The sequence below is a fragment of the Temnothorax longispinosus genome, chromosome 2, assembly GCF_030848805.1.
Source record: "Temnothorax longispinosus isolate EJ_2023e chromosome 2, Tlon_JGU_v1, whole genome shotgun sequence".
In the NCBI taxonomy this organism is placed as follows: Eukaryota; Metazoa; Arthropoda; class Insecta; order Hymenoptera; family Formicidae; genus Temnothorax; species Temnothorax longispinosus.
Window position 1 is genome coordinate 18,630,756 of NC_092359.1, and position 18,433 is coordinate 18,649,188.

At 33.2% G+C, this 18,433-nt stretch overlaps 4 protein-coding genes across 7 annotated transcripts in view; 1 reads left to right on the forward strand and 3 right to left on the reverse strand.

Moving 5' to 3' along the window:
* Positions 1-699, forward strand: part of LOC139808603 (BRISC complex subunit FAM175B) — a 30,474-nt gene extending 29,775 nt beyond the window's left edge. For all 3 annotated transcript variants that reach the window (XM_071770766.1, XM_071770768.1, XM_071770767.1), the window contains exon 8: positions 278-699. In XM_071770766.1, the coding sequence (XP_071626867.1) occupies positions 278-335 (58 nt within the window). In that variant the 3' untranslated portion in view covers positions 336-699. The remainder of the gene's footprint in view (positions 1-277) is intronic.
* Hps1 (Hermansky-Pudlak syndrome 1 protein) lies at positions 700-5,129 on the reverse strand. Of its 2 annotated transcripts, XM_071770761.1 has the most exons (9): positions 4,997-5,110; positions 4,747-4,904; positions 4,270-4,538; positions 3,608-4,080; positions 2,816-3,444; positions 2,347-2,490; positions 2,112-2,225; positions 1,775-1,863; positions 700-1,586 (listed from the first exon to the last, which is right to left on the reverse strand). In XM_071770761.1, exons 2-9 carry the CDS (start codon positions 4,864-4,866, stop codon positions 1,409-1,411), a joined length of 2,016 nt encoding a protein of 671 aa, XP_071626862.1. In that variant the 5' UTR covers positions 4,867-4,904; positions 4,997-5,110; the 3' UTR covers positions 700-1,408. The 2 variants fall into 2 exon arrangements, with proteins under 2 accessions (XP_071626862.1, XP_071626861.1); XM_071770760.1 differs by having other exon boundaries at positions 2,347-2,462; positions 2,812-3,444; positions 4,747-5,129.
* A 1,226-nt stretch (positions 5,130-6,355) lies between these two features.
* Positions 6,356-13,502, reverse strand: LOC139808606 (uncharacterized). The gene is made up of 11 exons (XM_071770772.1): positions 13,212-13,502; positions 12,514-12,793; positions 12,080-12,258; positions 11,770-11,859; positions 11,495-11,570; positions 8,237-8,299; positions 7,843-7,974; positions 7,346-7,466; positions 6,988-7,177; positions 6,810-6,901; positions 6,356-6,600 (listed from the first exon to the last, which is right to left on the reverse strand). The coding sequence occupies exons 2-10, from the start codon at positions 12,783-12,785 to the stop codon at positions 6,840-6,842; spliced, it is 1,185 nt and encodes a 394-aa protein (XP_071626873.1). The 5' UTR covers positions 12,786-12,793; positions 13,212-13,502; the 3' UTR covers positions 6,356-6,600; positions 6,810-6,839.
* Positions 13,503-13,867: 365 nt separating this feature from the next.
* Positions 13,868-17,447, reverse strand: Rpl4 (ribosomal protein L4). Its single transcript, XM_071770770.1, has 8 exons — positions 17,292-17,447; positions 16,416-16,593; positions 16,079-16,324; positions 15,688-15,812; positions 15,242-15,340; positions 14,804-15,075; positions 14,494-14,653; positions 13,868-14,118 (listed from the first exon to the last, which is right to left on the reverse strand). The coding sequence occupies exons 1-8, from the start codon at positions 17,292-17,294 to the stop codon at positions 13,951-13,953; spliced, it is 1,251 nt and encodes a 416-aa protein (XP_071626871.1). The 5' UTR covers positions 17,295-17,447; the 3' UTR covers positions 13,868-13,950.
* Positions 17,448-18,433: the final 986 nt, after the last annotated feature.

The window sequence follows — 18,433 nt, forward strand, 5'->3', positions numbered from 1 at the left end:
CAAGATCGTTAAAAAAGTATCATTTTTTTTTTGAAAAATGAGAACTGATTTAAAAACAAAAAAATTCAGGAGAAACAGTTTTTTTATTTATTTAATTAGAGTAAAAGAAATAAAGATTTGAAAGGAAAAAAATTCCTATGAGAAAATTGATTTCCTTTTGACGAAAGCAAAGAATTTCTCTCCAAGTTTTCAACAAATAAAATGGATAACGAATAAAATTTTATTGATGTAAATAGAATACATTTGTTTATTTCAATAGTACTTAATTTTATCCCAGGTCTTACCAGGTAGTAAAAAAGAGAAGTCCGAATAAATGCACAACATTGGACATTTGAGTGGAGAAATCAAACCCTGGAAAAATTGGACTTTCAGACTCAAACTTTAGACGTTCAAAACTTTAAAGATTTGAAGGAATACAAGGAAAAAAAGGAGAAATTTCTTTGTCATAAAAAGCGATCCAAAGGATCCAAAAAAATTGAAGAAAATTTGAAGAAATTGGAAAAATATATTCGAGAAAAAGATGAAAGTTTCAGAGTTTAATAAGATTAAAAGAAATATGAAGGAAACTGCGCTTGAATTTTTTGAAGGGAGAATACACGGCGATTAGAAGCGATTTTTGTATCGATTATTCTATTTATAGGTGCCTTAAATTTTGCGGAAAAATTCGAAGACCTAATTAAAGGTTCGACAAAAGATTAATTACCCATTTCGTTTTTTTATTTCATATTTGTCATTTGGTTTATATTGTTTATTGTGCCATTACATATATGTACGAAGTTGAACATGTTTTATTACAAAATGTGTAAGCTTTTAGTTAGTATGCACTAATTATTAAAGACATTTTGTAAATAAAAGGGCACAAAATGGTTGTTATTTCATTTTGTGTTGTATAAATAAAACAATAGTTAATATATAATTACATAATTAATAATATCCTAGTTGATTCTTTGACTGCAAACGGGATACATCTAGTATTGTGATAAGAGCGAGCAACATTTTAAATAAATAATGAAAAGCGTTGTTAATCTATCATAGTTGACATTTGTTATTTTATATCGATTAATATGGAAATTAAATTTGAAATGTCGCAATTGGAATTGTGCATTTCTATCGCGCGTATTTTTTTGAGAAAAAAAAAAAACATTTTTACGACCTACAGCCAAAGAGAAGAAAAGAAAACTAATATCACGAAAAAAACGAAAATCCAAAAATTGTGAAACTGTAAGAGTCTAGGAATCTAAATATCACAGAAATTCGAGTACCTTAAGATACTCAGACAATTTAAAATTTAGGAAGTATGGAAGTTTAACATTGAAATTCGAGGTATATCGAAATTCAGAAATTCTAGGGAATCAAATTAAAATTACACAGAGATAAAAATTGAAAATTGACTTAAGGGAATGCGATTTTAGAATATATCCGCAAGATTGTTCGGCACCCCGGTGACTTCCCAGATGGTGGCTGCCAGTCTGCGAGAATGTTCCAGGACACAAGTCGACGTAGTTAGTCCTAAGTGTACGCAGTATAGTTCGTAGATTCGTACTTTGCTCGGCGAGAGTTTTGGAAAACACGTCTCAGTTAATTTTCTGCACATGAAAAAATAAGCTAGATAAATGAATCTTTCGTGACATTATATACTTTATTCTATTTTATTAATATTAAGATCCTTTTGATAATAAAATGTATTTTATTATCAAATATATTTTTAAATGTTTAATGGCAAATTAAAATACACAAAAGAGAAACAATTTAATTGAAGAATGTAGTAACAAACCTGTAATAGTCTCCGCAAAGTATACCCGGTACTGGGAAATTTTTCATGACATAGTTCAGATAGACCTTACATTTCGGTGGTGAACATCCCTGCAAATATGACAAGGGGTTAATATAACATCTACTTGTGTGTATACATATATCTATACATATAAAGTATATATCTATATACTTTATATCTTATGTGTTACTTCGACACATAAAATGAAGAGTGTCTCGTAATGTAAAATTTAATTTTCTATGTACAAATATCCGTAAAATATTTGTGCAATAACGGGGTAGAATTTAATAATTATTTTTATATATTATTATATTTAATATAATACAACTGCACATACGGAACTGTCCTCAAACCATAGAAAGTAGGAATAATTGAATGTAGTGTCCTTCCACATAACTGATAGATGACCCTCTTGTAAATGCATTCTGCTTTGCTCAACCATATTCCAAATCTATATATAAAAACAATTATTTTTAGTTATATCAGAATCTTTGAAAATCACTACAAGTATTTTATTTAGATCTCTGCAAATTCAAAGAACCAACTTAAAATAATGTCTCGATAAAACTCACTTTTTTCATTGTGAGAGCAAGCGTTTCCGTGCTCGTGAAATCCAGTGTAGGTGCCACGAGTCTGTGAGTACTCCTGTCGATGTAGATAAAATGCACTAGACCTGGAAACTCCTCAAGATATTTGTTGATAGTTAGGGAAGTTCTTGTGGAAAAACACGTAATATTAAGGAGGCATATTAAATAAAAAAGATGCATGTGCAATATGTAATGTGCCAATTTAAAAGTTTTTAGATATTTCTAAACAAAGAATTTAGATTCTTCTAAACAAAGTATATAATTAAAATTTTTTGCATATTAATATCCATTCTCCCGACAATATAATTTCTCCATTTTTTAATGCTAAGACATTTTATAAATAATGATGTTAACATAATTAGATTTGAAGAACACAAACTTTACACTTCAAAAATTATTCAGGAAAGCAAAAAGTCAAGAAGTCGTGCCTCTTCAAGTTTGTTAGAAAAGGATATGATCCTAGCGTGAAGTTCTTCAGAGCTTTGACTTTCAGGAAGTCACTGAAATCGCTTAACTTCTGTCTCACGAGTCTGCCAACCGTTGTTAGAACATCAACTCCTTGTTTTAGGAAGTTTCTGTCGAAACAGGTCAAACGCAACAGTTCTTTCAGAGTTTCTACGAAGCCAGAAGTATTGGCTTCGATCTGCAAGACCACCTCGGGATCTCTAGAGCGCAGAAGATCGTTGTACTTTTTTCGCACAAAGTCCCATTTGGCCTGCAACCTCTTCTGACACATATCGACATCGTTTCCGATGTTGGAACGATTCTTTTTAATTCCTTCCAATATTTTCTTAATCGCTATATCGAGGTTCTCGAAGGCTGGTTTCAACTCATCGATATCTCGTTGAAATTGCAGATTGTTTATCAGATTTAAATAATGAAAACTATCGCATAATCCTGAAGAAATCGAAAGATTCGTGGCCTCGACGATTGTTATCAAGTTAATAGAATCCGATAACTCGAAAATGTGAACCGCATTTGCTGTATAGTTATGCTGGTAGCCGAGGAGAAGCGATTGGCTGTAGAGATCATCGTCAGTTAAGGATGAAAGACCTTCGTTCACAGAAGATTCCCTGGAACCTCCTACAACAAGTGAAGGATAATTATAACATATCCATTTTAAAATTAAGAGTTCTTTCTTTGTTCACTAAGAATTCTCAGAGAAATCTCCATTGAAAGTTATCAATTATGCCACAAACGAAAATATATATCCATTACCAAAAGCAACTACGCTGCAAAAACCTACTAAAAAGATCCGTAATGTCCTCTGAAGTAGGAGCGGCCAGCTTAGCTCCGAAGCTTAATCTTGTATCGTCGCTTTTCGAAGCACTGCTCTCCGGTATCAAGATGTCACTGTCGCAGCAATCGTCACTGCTTTCCGACTGATCGTGCCCTCGCTTTTTATTCACCACCCAGCATAGCAGAATCATCAGCAAGATATCTGAAGCGCACAGATCATGAGCGTTCTTGCTGGAGTACAGTGACAGGAATTTGGAGCCTACTAGGAGCAGCAAGTGCAGGTTGCTGAATTCAGGCTGCGAATTCTTCAGCTTGTCGCAAGCGTCGTGCAACACCTTGAGAACCGAAGACGCCACTTCCGCATTCACAGACAACTGCTCCACCGCTTCTGTCAGCATACTTTGTTCGCAGTTTCTTAGATTAGACCACGCATCCAGCAGAGAAGATACCAGATACATCTTTTGGCAGTTGGTCTTCAATCTATAAAGAAGATCGGAGCAAAACGATTAATTAGCAAGCTGTAATCATTATCATAACTATTTTTACTAACAATTACCGTCTAGTCACAATAATTCTAAATATTTTATATATTTCTTTTACCAATTGCTTTATTATTTATCTTCGTTATCTATTGTATTCTATCAACTAATCTACCAGTTCCATACTAACATTGCAATGTCCGGACCGCACACATGTCGTACAATAGATACGCATACTCCCAGTGTACGTCTCATGAGCTCTACCTCCTTTGAAGCGATATGCATGAAGGTATAGCCAATGTACTCGTCGAACACCATGTTGGTTCCATCCTGGAACTTCATAGATGTATAGGAGTTTCCGAACTGCGAAGCCATCACATGTTGCGAGGTGACTATGGGTGAAAATAATTGCATTATGACGTTGGGACTCGGCATTGAATCTTCCAAATGCATGGTATCCTACAAGAAATGATTGTTACTCATTAATGAATTAACATTGATCTATTGCGTACGAATGCTCGTTGCCACATTGGAATAATTTTTTAATAATCTTTCCTTTCCTTTCTCAAATATCTGGGGAAATAACTATACAATTCTAAGAGGTCGTGAGCTCTCACAGAATTAATCATTATGTCATTGCAATCAAACCTCAAAATTATAAATTTACCTTATCGTCGTCGAGCAGTCCCTGCATCCTCGCCAGCTTTACAATGTGACTCGCAAATTTTTTATTGCATTTTACAAACAACACATCGTTCAGATGGTCGAATATCAATATAGCTCTCATCCCGTTCTTGCAATTTAACGTTTGACTGTCACGTGTACCTTCAACATGTAAACAGAACTCCGTTTTCGTCCGGCTCGTGTCCCTATTGAGCATGCAGACGCATGTATGCTGTTTATTGCTTATTGTTTACCTCACTCACTTTACACACAGGTGTTTTGACGTGACGATCGTCGACATAACCGTCGCAGACGTCGAGAAATTTACCGATTACCGGTACTCGGTAAATCACATAAAAAATCAAATTCTGAAAAAGGGCGAGATATCAGATGATAAGAGGCACAATTAAAATTCCAAGAACTGTCAAGAATTTTACGACTAAAAGCTCGCGAATCGTAAAAATTTAATCTCTTAAAAATCGATAAAATATCAATAGAATATAACGGAGTGATATTCTAATTATAATTTCATGAACTGTGATATCAAGAATTCTTAGAATTTCAACTTTAGAGGTTCAAAAAATGCAACAATATAAAATCTTCAAAATTATATTACTACATTTATAGTGAGATCTCCGTGGGGTGAGGCGTGGCTCATTAGGAAAACAGCCGATTATCCAATTAGTAGGAACCCAAGTTCGAGTCGCCGACTGTCACCCTACATATACCTTGCAAAAAAGATACACATCCTCTGAAACTTTATACTTCTTGATCCTGTAATAGGGATCTGGAAGGATAACAAAGACCTAGTGCAGAACCAGGCTGGGATTGATAACTCGACATTGGTTGGAAATTTGTGAATAAAAGAACATGAAGTGAAATGACAACACCCAGTTTCATCCACATTTAAACCTATTATCATATATATATGCTACGTCTATATATAAATCTTATTACTTTGTTTATTCTATTATTACAAAGTAAGAGTTCTCAATTGCATCCATATTATTCTAAGATAAAAATGTTTTCAATTATTTCAGTATTTATTTAAAAGTTACGAAAAGGAGAAAAAAACTTCTTATTAATAAAATTCGAGGTGTATGCTATCGCAGGCTACTAAAACAGACTTGGAGGCAAAGAATGGATATAAGTAATCGCACGACAATGATACGATAGTAGAAATTATAATTGAAATTTACGTAAAATAACTGTTGACCAATGTATCAAATGCCTATCATGAAGATTTATTATTTAAAATTATACATGTTCTTACCGGTATCCTATTTAGTATTTGTTATGTGCCTCGGTGGCGACAACTCCCAGTAAGTTTATATCACATAATGAATATGTGAAAATTTTGATACCGTGTGTATAAGTATAGATTGATACCATGCAAACGAAATTTTACAGGGTTCATTAACGGGAGGGGAACTGGAATCACTAATTTGTCAAAAAATAGATTTGTCACAAAATTTTACATCTGGATATTGGTATTAAATAAAGCGTCTTATACTGTTAATAATAAGCATAGATCTTTTGCAGATCACGAGCATGAGCACAGATTTCTCGTAGGATTAACAAAGGAAAATTAAGGTGTTTAAGACAACAGTCAGTTATAATTTTCCGCCTTTTATTTAAAGCCAGAGATAAAAATTTATGAGTTCACAATGTTGATGTTACCAACGCTTGTTGTTCACTTTTTAGTCGGCTGCTTGGCAGGAGCAGCGATTTTCGTATCTTTGTCAGCTTTAACTTTTGGGGTCTTCGTTACGGTCTTTTTGTATTTAGCCAGTTGCTCTTTCCTTCTTGCCAAGAGCGCGACGGTTTTCGACGTCGACGATCTCTTTGGCAATTTTACCTGCATTATATGAAGTCAAAATTTCAAATACAAACTGTCAAATATATTCTAATTTATTTCATTTTTCAATTCAGAAATCTTATTATTTGAGAAATATTTCCATCAAGATTTTGTGTACATATATATCTTTAAAATTTAGAAGTCTTTTGCTTTAATACTGGATAATTCCGAGAGATATAGTCGAAATTAAAAGACACAGTTGTACTTACGCCTCATTTCTCTGCAAGAAGAATATCCTTCTAGCGCTGGCTCTTCTGCGCAGTCAGGCTGGCACGATTCAGAACTACGCCGTTGAAGAACCCTGTAAAATTTCATTCGCATGGTATCAATCCATACTTATACACACGGTATTAATTTCCACATATTCATTATGTGATATAAACTTACTGGGAGGAGGAGGTCGTCGCCATTCAGGCACATTCATCGCAGGGTATAGTTCCGAGAAGGGCGGGATGACGGGAACAAACATGGGCGGTCTGGGCATTGGCATTGGTTTGGGAAATCTAGGCATCAGCATTGGTCTGGGCATCGGCATTGGTTTGGGCAATCTAGGCATCAGTATTGGTCTGGGTAAACACTGAAATAAACATCGGTTTATCGAAATGGTACTTAAATATTTGATAAATTGTTCTATATTATTTCAGACAAGTCTCCAACCTTATTTTTGCATTCTTTTTATTTCGAACGATTCAAACAAGTGTTAAATCAGTTTTCTTTTTTGAATATCAAAGTTAACTGCAATTACCACGTAGGGTTGGTAGAAGAGAGGATAGTCAGGATAATTTCTTCTAGATGAAAATTTATTTTTGTCATTGTCTACCCTCCTTTCCTTAGCTCGTTCACTAATTGGCGAATGACTTCTACTCCTGAAATGCATGAAAAGCTCTTTTATATTTCCGATATACAATAAAAATCTTATTTACTACATTGAAATTATAACTTCGTTTTAACACACAGGGAAATTTGCATCTCAGAACACTAACAAAGAAAATTAATAATAAAAGTATCTTTCTTAATCCATTTTTTTTAAATTACGATCTTTTAAATCAATTTCAATATGTGACTAAAATAATATACAGGTCCATGAATCGCTTGCACAACTTTAAACATTATAGAATATATGCTTATTGATTGGAACTTCTTTCCGAGTTTTATTCTTTTTGCTTTTAATTTATTTTACTTCATTTTTTCATATATTTTTTTATTTCCTAATTATTTAATAATTGGATTTTATTTTTGTACCTATAACGAGATCTTGAGCGATTCCTACTGAGAGGTGCACTGCGACTACCATAACGTGATGTACTTCTATCTCTTCTTTCGCTTCTACTTCTATCTTTCTCTTTGCTGTCCCTTATTGAGCTACTTCGCCTTCTGGAATTACAATAAACATCTCTAATTGTATATGTATATATATATATATATATTTTTTTTTTTTCATAAAATAAAAAACTTATTACAACTGCTAAGATTCTTAGAATTTTTTATTTGTGATAGATTTTCTCCAGTATTTTAAAAGAGAAAAAGTATAGAAAAAATAAAATTTTCATATAAATATTTATTGTAAAAATTTAGAATTATCGCTTATTGGCAATTTGTTGAGCCTTTATTTATTAATGGATGAATTAAGACTAACCTTTCGCGATTATATCTATCATTATCTGTTCGGTCATCTCGACGTATAGTTTTCATGTCCGAGCTAAAATAGTTATGTTAATGTGTTATTATCATATATAGTAAATTAATATTACTGCTATGTTTAAATATTTAATGAAATACTCATCAAATCACGAATAATTTAACCAAATTTATGATATATACATTTATAATTAAAAATAAGAAATTGTAAAAAATTATTAACATTTATATTAAATATTTCATTATTCAGTACAATATATGATTTCAAAAATAAATTTTTTTTTAATGTAAAACTAGATATCAAAATAAAACAAAGGAAGACATTTCTGTTTATGTAAAAAAAGTTATAAATTACATAATGTATATAACTAATATATTATAATATATATTAGTTATAATTAATTCAAACAACTTTATATCCATAATATATCCGTATCCGTATCGTAATATATCGGATATCCATACATCCATGACTCAATAAAAATAGATAAAAGAATGATTAATTTATAATAAATTAATTGCACAATTTATATAAAATATCCAAAAGTTAAATTTTAAAATATAAAATCATAAAGTTTCCAGAAACTAACAATAGACAGATTCAAATTTAATTTAATAATAAAATAAAAGAATTTTTGTTTCCAAAAAGACTTACAAATAGTTGAAACTTTATATCCACAACAGTGTATATAGTTATATACATATATATATATATAACTATAAAAACATCTGTTTCAGTTATACATAAAAAGGATTTTATATTTTTACATGATTTACATGAAAAAAAGTGTATTCAAATATACTGTTTTTTTTTACGTTGTAGAATAATGTCGCTAGTTTAATACTAAAATGCTACACAATGTACATTAATAATAATATATAAATCTCGAAGGATGTATATTTAATATTAGACTTTCAAAAACTGACTAACTCTTAGTGCTGAAATGATTAAAATATCACCTTTTAAAAGACAAGACCGAAATTTTGATTATTTCATAATGTCACTTGTAAAGTACACTTTTCACCTATATTATTAATAAAATTCAGGTTTACCTGATATCCATGTATCTTCTCCTTCTTCTCTTTTTTCTTCTTCCTCTACTTCATTCTCTATAATAATGATATATAAAAAAATATTCCCTTACCTGATATGCAAAATTTACCTTGCCTTTCTGCTAGTTTTTCACCAAATGTCTGCTATCTTGTCAATCATGAACATTCCACTGTAAATTTTATAATAAAAGAAATTTAAATAAAAATTTGTACTGTTATGAAAAAAATGTTTCGTATCTATTAATCCATTCACAATAGATGTTTTTTTTTTAATAAAATGCCTTTTAATTTTTTGAAATTGTAATTATAACTATAATATTGTAATTATGATGTATAGTTACCATTTGTTTATATGCAGAAACAGAAATTATATAATCCCTTAAATCTTTAAACTTATAAAACGCAATACTCAATAGTTCGTAAATACAATATTCAAAACAATTAAGAGATTTATTTAAAAAATTCTATAAATAGATTTAGATAATATTATGTTAAAAATGATAATATTGTATTTACAAAGAAAATTTAATTACAGAAAATAAATATTATACACCAAGAAAAACATTTAAAATTCAAACCATCTAGTAGAGCATATATACGTACACATTAAAAAAAATAATTTTTTAACTCTATTTTGAATAGCGTATTTAAATTAAAATTTAAATATTTAAAATAAAGGTTGCAAAGAATTTAAACAGCCGAATAGCTTAAAACAATAAAGATAGTATAATATTTAATGCGCAGAAAAAAAAAGATGCAATATTTTATTTGATTAATATATTCATTTTTTCTTACCAATGTTTCATGAGTTCCATTATTCCTCCATGAATTTCAACAGTTATTAATGAGTTCTACAATCCGATAATTCTTCAAAGAATTTGATGCTACAGTCTATACCAAATTATCTATTTATTCATTCATTCATAAAAAAATTTTTTGGTATATTGGACATACTATATAAACGTTAGAGAATATAAGTAAAAATGAAACACATACGATAATAATGAATAAAAGAATGAATGAATAAACAAGTAAAAGAAATTTTTAAGCTGAAATAAAAAGTCTTTATATGAAAATCAAGTCACAGTTTTTACACAAATCTACCTCATCCCAAAGTCAGGATTTTGATTTCAAACCATTCAGCCTTTAGAATAGTCTATTAGTCTTCACAAATACTTCGTAAGAGATATTAGAAAATAGAAAATACTATAAGAGTCACAAAAAAATGTTAAAAACATGTGTACGCACTCAAAATCTCGAAAGAACAAGAAAAAAGAATGAAAAGAAATGCAAATAACGAATACGTACACATGTATTATTGAAGAAGATAGATTAATGAATATTTAAATAAAATATAAAATATTTTATGACCTATTAATTTTTCGATAATTTTATATTAACATTTTTATTTATAAATTTTTTCTTCTGTTTCTAAAGTAAAATTTAATTATTTAAAACAAAATCATATAATTTTATTTAAAGAAAACGTTAATGGCAATGGTACTTTAAAAAATACTAATAAATGCTAAAAAAAAACAAAAGTTATGATATAAAATGGTATAAGTTAATTCCATATATCACATTTGCCTTCTAAAACAATGGATTCTTATTTGAAATATTTTCTTCAAAAATGATTATTTCTTCACATATTTTTTAGTTCCATCATTCTTTTTCTTCATCTTATTTGTATAAGATGCATGTAAGCAATACTCAATATATGTATTATATATATTCATATAAATTTTATAATTTTATGCATATATATATGCAATATACGCACAATATTCAATATATCTATATAAATTTAATAATTTTATGTATGTATAAGCAATACTCAATATATTCATATAAGTGTTATAATTTTTGTGTGTGTATATATATATATATATATATATATATATATATATATATGTGTGTGCGTGTGTGTAAGCAATACTAAATATATCCATAGATGTAATAATTGTATACAGGACCTATTTTGAACAATTATCCCTAAAAATTTTATTTTTTTCAATATTAGAAAATAGTTCAGAACCCTGTATAAGCAATAATCAATATATCCATATAAATGTAATTATTGCGTATAAGCAATAATCATTGTCAATGTGTGTACATTCATATATATATTACACTGATAAATTTAATAACTTTGTATGTGTATGTATAAGCAATACTCAATATGTTTTTATATTTCAACACATACCGATAGTACTGAGCTGTATTATCATCAGGTCTTCTGCCAATGTGAACGTTCTTCATACTTGTTGACAATTGCTTCTCTAAAACCCAAACGTGCATTTTATTATAATCCAGATATATGATTTTATTTCATTCAACAGATATAAAAAATGGCAAATAATTGATTTAAAGAATATACATATGCACAAGTGTGAAATCATTAGTAACGCTATAATTACTAAATAATTAATGCATTGAATAAATTATTTGATTTATTTATAAAAATAAGTATATAAATACCCAATTGCTTATTTTGTGAGACTGTGATTGTTCGTATCTCTTCAGTTTTTTTTACTTCACTTTTTTGAAATATTGGACATGCACCTTCATCTACAATTGACCATTTTTCCCAATTAGTTTTTAGTACAGATTATATATATTATGCAAGTCTTCATTACGATGAAATTGTAATTCTTCATTACGTTGAAATTGCACTTCTTCATTATGTTGAAAATATTAAATTTAATTACATTATATAATATAGTATCATAAACGGTTCCTCTAAACATTAAACAGTTATAAGTATCGCAAAGCTGATGTAATACTTTACTTTGTCTTCGAGGAACAATTATATCATCTGGATTTATAATGTCCTGTTCAATCTTGTCTGACGTACTCTGATTCTTTGTTGGAATACATTCTGTGTAAATACGTATCTTGGTTAGTTGCAGTTCTTTCTTATCAATGATTACACCTTCTGGACCGTTGCCTATTACTGATGTTCTTCGTCTAACAATAAGACAATTTAAAATACAGTGTATCAATTTTAAGACATTCTTTTCTAATAAGAAAAAAATCAACAATAAGTTTAAGAAAAGCATTAAGTTCATATCACAGTTACATTTATATTGTTATATTTTATATTATGCTCTCCAATACCATTCATATTTATAAAATACGAATTTGCCACTTTTTTGCCAAACGCATGCCATGTTTAATTATCAACATTTAATTTGAAATTCGAAATTTCTATATATCATGTACTCTTTAGAAGTAGACTGCTCAGAGGAACTAATTTCTCTTCGTTGTGGACTACTGTTCTTGCTTCGCCTTTCATCTGGAGACTTTTCCTTTTTCATTGCTTCAGCTCGGTTCCTCTCGTACTCTTTCTTGTATTTTTTCTTTTTTTCTTCGTGCTCTCTGTAGAACTCTTGTTGGACACGCCACTCCTCTCTTATCTGTCTCAATCTTTCCGATCTTTCCTTCTCTTCCTTGGTCAATGATTGCCTCCGTCGCCACTTTGTGTGAGAGCTCATTGTTATCGCTGTAAACAACAATATCATTTAAAAATACAGTTTTGTAAAGAAATAAATAGAATCGATTAATGATCCTGTTTTTTGCTCGCAATGTTAAATGTATCTTTCTTTTTAACGATTCATTAATATATCTTTTGCATGAATTCTTCTCGTTGTCCTACACAAAAGTTAAATAAAACATAATTGAAAACACACGTTTACGAAATATTTTATGGTAAAGTTTTATTTCATATTTTATGATTTCATTCGGAACAAAAAAAATATTAAGTACTTCGTGACGTAAGCACTTTTTGGTCAACATGCAGAATGCTGACTCAAGAATGCATAACCTGGAAACAGACGTGGAATTCATGTGTACACATGATTTTTTTCTGAGAAATTTTGGCTATACCTTTAAAAATAATTATTTTATACTGATAATCTTACCGAGTGCGCGGAGAGCTGAATGATTTCGCGCGATTACAAAGGGACGCTTCCTTCTTCTTCTCTTCTGGACGCACCTAACCCTAACACAACGCCACGCTTCGAAATTTCGAGCACAGCTAACAAAAGAGCAATGACTGAACGGTGAATGAAATTGAAGATCGGAGATCGGAGGAGTGCATAGAGATGCATCCGGTGCCACGTGACTCGAATTCGCCGCGCCCAGAGCTGCGCGCGACTCCGCCGCCCTTTGCGCCCTGCTTTGTTGGTTGGAGAAGGGCGCGAGTTTGACCCACCAAACTCAATTTATAACTTAAAAGTTTTTATTTAAAAAAATCCCCGTAAAAAAAATCAACAAGCGTTACTGCACTTTTTTGTTATTTATCTACTTGCCAAGAGATACTTTTCAAATTAAGGTAACAAAGATTCGGCCTCGGTGAAACGCATTCCCTCGTCTTCGCCAACCTTCGATTGGCAGCAATCGGGAGTAAAAAGTCAAAGTAGCATTTGTCACAAAATTTTACATTTGGATATTGATATTAAATAAATCGTCTTATATTGTTGATAATAAGCATAGATCTCTTGCAGATCACGAGCATGAGCACATATTTCTCATAGGATTAACAAAGGAAAATTAAGGTGTTTAAGACAACAGTCAGTTGTAATTTTCCGCCTTTTATTTAAAGCCAGAGATAAAAATTTATGAGTTCACAACAATGTTGATGTTACTAACGCTTGTTGTTCACTTTTTAGTCGGCTGCTTGGCAGGGGCAGCGGTTTTCGTATCTTTTTTGTCAGCTTTAACTTTCGGAGTCTTCGTTACGGTCTTTTTGTATTTAGCCAGTTGCTCTTTCCTTCTTGCCAAGAGCGCGACGGTCTTCGACGTCGACGATCTCTTTGGCAATTTTACCTGCAATATACGAAGTCAAAATTTTAAATACAAACTGTCAAATATATTGGGTGCGTTCAGCCGATACTCCGCTAGCCTAGCAATCGTGAGCAGTCGCTCGTTTTCGCTCGTTTCCTCTCCTTTTAATCCATTGGGTCAAAGGAGAGGAAACGAGCGAAAACGAGCAACTGCTCACGATTGCTAGGCTAGCGGAGTATCGGCTGAACGCACCCATTCTAATTTATTTCATTGTTCGATTCAGAAATCTTATTATTTGAAATATTTCCATCAAGATTTTGTGTACATATATATCTTTAAAAGTTAGAAGTTTTTTTGCTTTAATACCGGGTAATTCCGAAAGATATAGAACAAATTAAAAGACACAGTTGTACTTACGCCTCGTTTCTCTGCAAGAAGAATATCCTTCTCGCGCTTGCTCTTCTGCGCAGTCAGGATGGCAGCGCGTTTCAGAACTGCGGCGTAAGGATTGAGACGTAGCATAGCTCGCGTGTTAGCCAATGGATTCAGTTTCTTCACCCGACGCACCACCTTCTTTCTGTAATTGTATAGAATAAAATGTATCAATCACATTATCGTGAATTATGAGATAGAATAGATCCAATGTAGCGTTCCAGTTATCAGATTAAAATAAAATATCTACGAATTGAATTATCGAGACACGTATAAGTTTTTTGCCTATAATTACCTCGGGGCTCTTAAGACTTTGCGGATCTCTTCAGACTTGAGAAGTCTGGACAGATCCGTATTGGCCATTTTGGGGAATGGCAAATTATAGCCTTTTTTTAGCTGTGACTCTTTACGCCAGGTTCCGTAAAGAGCGTCCAATTTTTCGAATGCGGACTTGGTCCAGATTACGAACCGTCCGACGTGGCCACCAGGTGCCAATTTCAACAGATTCATTTTGTTGATGTTCATCAGAGAGACACCAGGGATATTGCGAAATGCCTTACGGATGCCCTAGGAATCATACATAGGGTGATTTACATAACAATCTTTTATAATCCCCACTCTGATGATTACAAATTCATGTATAAATGTAAAATTTATTTTAATTCGCATACAACTCATGTGTTTATAGATTGAAATAAAGACAATATACTTAAAAAAAAAATAACCTGCTTACCTGATCTTGGCCATATACGATCAAGGGTCCACGTCGCTGGATGCGTCGACGATTACGCATTTTTCCTTTACCCGCACGAAAACGTTGGGATTTGTACACCTAATAAATGAAACATAATTTAAAATAATTTGATTCAAAATTTAACAAAAATAACTTATAATTTAAATCAGGAGCACTTGCGTGGACTTTATTAATAGGTTCTTATATGAAAAATCGGAATTCTAATAAAATATAAGGAAAACTGTTTGATGATTCATACCCTTTGCTAGTGAGCGTAAATCAACTAGTAAAGAACGCCTGAATACCATATTTCTCTAGCACCTATTAGGAGCATCCGAGCTAAACTTTGTCTTAGCAAAGATGCGGACATTCATTGGTGCACACGGACGTGACATACGGCAACATAGAGAAAAAGATTCTTAAGACTAAAATGTAAAAATTAAAACCTTCTGGATGTCATTCCAAGCCTTGATGCGTCTCAAAAAAATGACAGCCTGTCTTGTTTTTATATACTCCTGAATTTTGTCGGAAACGACCAACGGAAATTCAGGGACCTCCTGGATCATGTGTCCTGTGTACAAATACGAAAACATATATGTTGATAAACTGTCCATTTTACTCATTTCACTCATACCTAAATTACTTTTAAAATAAATATATCAAAATTATTATGAATTTGATCAGTAGTAAACACATACAAATTACATAATTATACTTTTCTACAATTCTTTCGAATTATTGAAAAAAATGCAATTATAAAAACTAAATGTTTCAATGGAAAAAAAAGTTGAATGTTCTTTTAATAAAAAGTGTTATTTATGCAAAAGACAAACGTACCTTTAGACTGCACGAGTGCGGGGACACCGGAAGCAGCAATGGCAGAAACGAGAGCGTAACGTTTCTGATTGACGTTGACGTGATGATGCCAACGTCGCCACGGTTTGGTAGGCGCAAACATGCGCCCGCCTCGGCACATATTACCGAAGGCACCCTGACCGGAACGGTGAGTACCACCGCCACGTACACGAGGGATACGGGCCACAGCGCGTCCGGTACCCCATGATTCAGCAGAGGTTTGATGACCTATGAGAAACAGAAACGTTCATTAAATTCACATGTGTTCATTATTTATTACCATCGACGTACAATCAATAAAACAAAGATCAGTACTTACCGGCCTCTTTAGAAACGCAGTACGGCTGTCTGCTGTTTGTAGAAATCAATTGGTGAACAACGTTCACGATATCGGGACGAATCGGTGCCTTGAAGACAGACGGCAACGAAATCACATCGTTCGACGGCTCATTTTTGTCGGTATAAACCGTGATAAGCGGTCGTGCTGTTGATAACGACTAGAAAAAGAATATAAATTGTAACAACGCAGGTGAATGTATCAATAAAGTTTATATGAATAGTGGACCGTACATTCCTTGTCGCCTAACAATTAGAGAATTATCCTCAATTAAACATCTTTGAAATAGATTCTCAGAAATTCAGATTGTATCAGTCTTTGTATTCTAAGTGGCGCTTGCCACAAAGAAGAATGCGACCAATCGACATAATTAGGAAGGCAAAAATCGTTTTTTGTCCGTGACATTGAAATTATTCCCCGTCAAAATTTGCGCTCGCTGGTAGTGGACGCGACTTTTGTCAGGTCGTTGTTCGACGATCCGCGGATACCGCGCGTTCGGTGCTCCACACAATCCATACACGCGACATTCGTCGCAATGGCGGACCGGACATGTCGCCCGACACGTGCACACGCTGCCGAGGAGCGTGGGCACGTGCTCGCGAGCTCCGCGCGGATTCCCGTGTCCTCACGGTACCGCGGACAATTTTCCGGTCGTTATCGGGAAACTGCGCGTAGGGATGTACCGTCCGAACACGATCGCGAGGACATCACAGATGGTACGCCGGGGATGGTGGTTGGGAAACGACGGTCGGGAACGGGCGCGATTCGTCGCGACGAAATCGAGCGGGCGATCGCGCGAAATCGACGAGGAGGGAAAGCCGCGACATGCGCTCGCACGCGGGTGATCGAGTTCCTTACCATCTCGCGTCCTTCCTATTATTTTTCACGCATGAGACGAAACCTAACCAGACCGCGTTCGCACGACTCGTCTGGTCACGGGTAGAAAGGATCGGGTAGAGCGGAAGCTGGCACGACGTGGTGTGAGGTGTGAGACGGGGCGTAAATGGCGCAATGGGATGCGCGGCAGTCCGCCAATCGGGAACCGATTCCGAGAAGAAATATATGGCCGCATTCAGGAAACACAACTGTTGAGTGAGCGGTCAGTGATTCTTTAATATGATTGGTTTTTACCTTTGGTTCTAATCCGGATCTAAGTGTAAGAACCAATCATAATGAGCGCTCACTCAACAGTTGTGTTTCCTGAACGCGGCCTATGGCTACGGTCAACGTGACGCTACAAATTCTTTGGAGCGTTCTTTATTTTTTCTTCTCCTTTCTTCATTGAAAGAAAGAGAAGAAGAACGCTTCAAAGCATTTGTAGCGTCACGTTGACCGTAGCCTTTCTTCATTGAAAGAAAGCTGTGTCCACGATGCTCTAGAACTGCGTCCGAGTTTTGGTTTAAGCCAATCAACTTGCAGCTCTTAGGATTGGTTTATATAGCCGTAACCGTTGATTTAAGCCGTAATCTTTAAGAAATTGACCAATCACAGTCGATTATTCTTCTCACATTCGACTGTGATTGGTCAATTTCTTAAAGATTATGGCTTAAATCAACGGTTACGGCTATTATAAATCAACCCTTACAGAAAAAGTAGCCGTTTCATTGGCTTAAACCGAAACTTGGACACAGTTCTTGCATCGTGGACACCGGGCTTTAGGCTTTATGTATCTTGAAATGAGGTGAAAATTACAAAAGTGAACAGATTTTACTACATTTTGATAAATAAAATCGTAGATATGTGCTAATAAATTTTCTCACTTTTGTAATTTTTACCCCATTATTTCAAGATACACAATCGACCGCACAGTGGAAACTCAGCCATATATATACTCAATTCTTTGCAACTGCCAACTGTTATAAAATTCGTGAATTTGATTGGGGTATGCTCTCAGCTCCAACAGAAATTAAAAACATGCACCAATCAGATTCCTAAATGCACTGAGTTGTATTTGTGTATTTGCCATCGCGATGATAGCGCTGCCGCGCGGCGAATTTTTC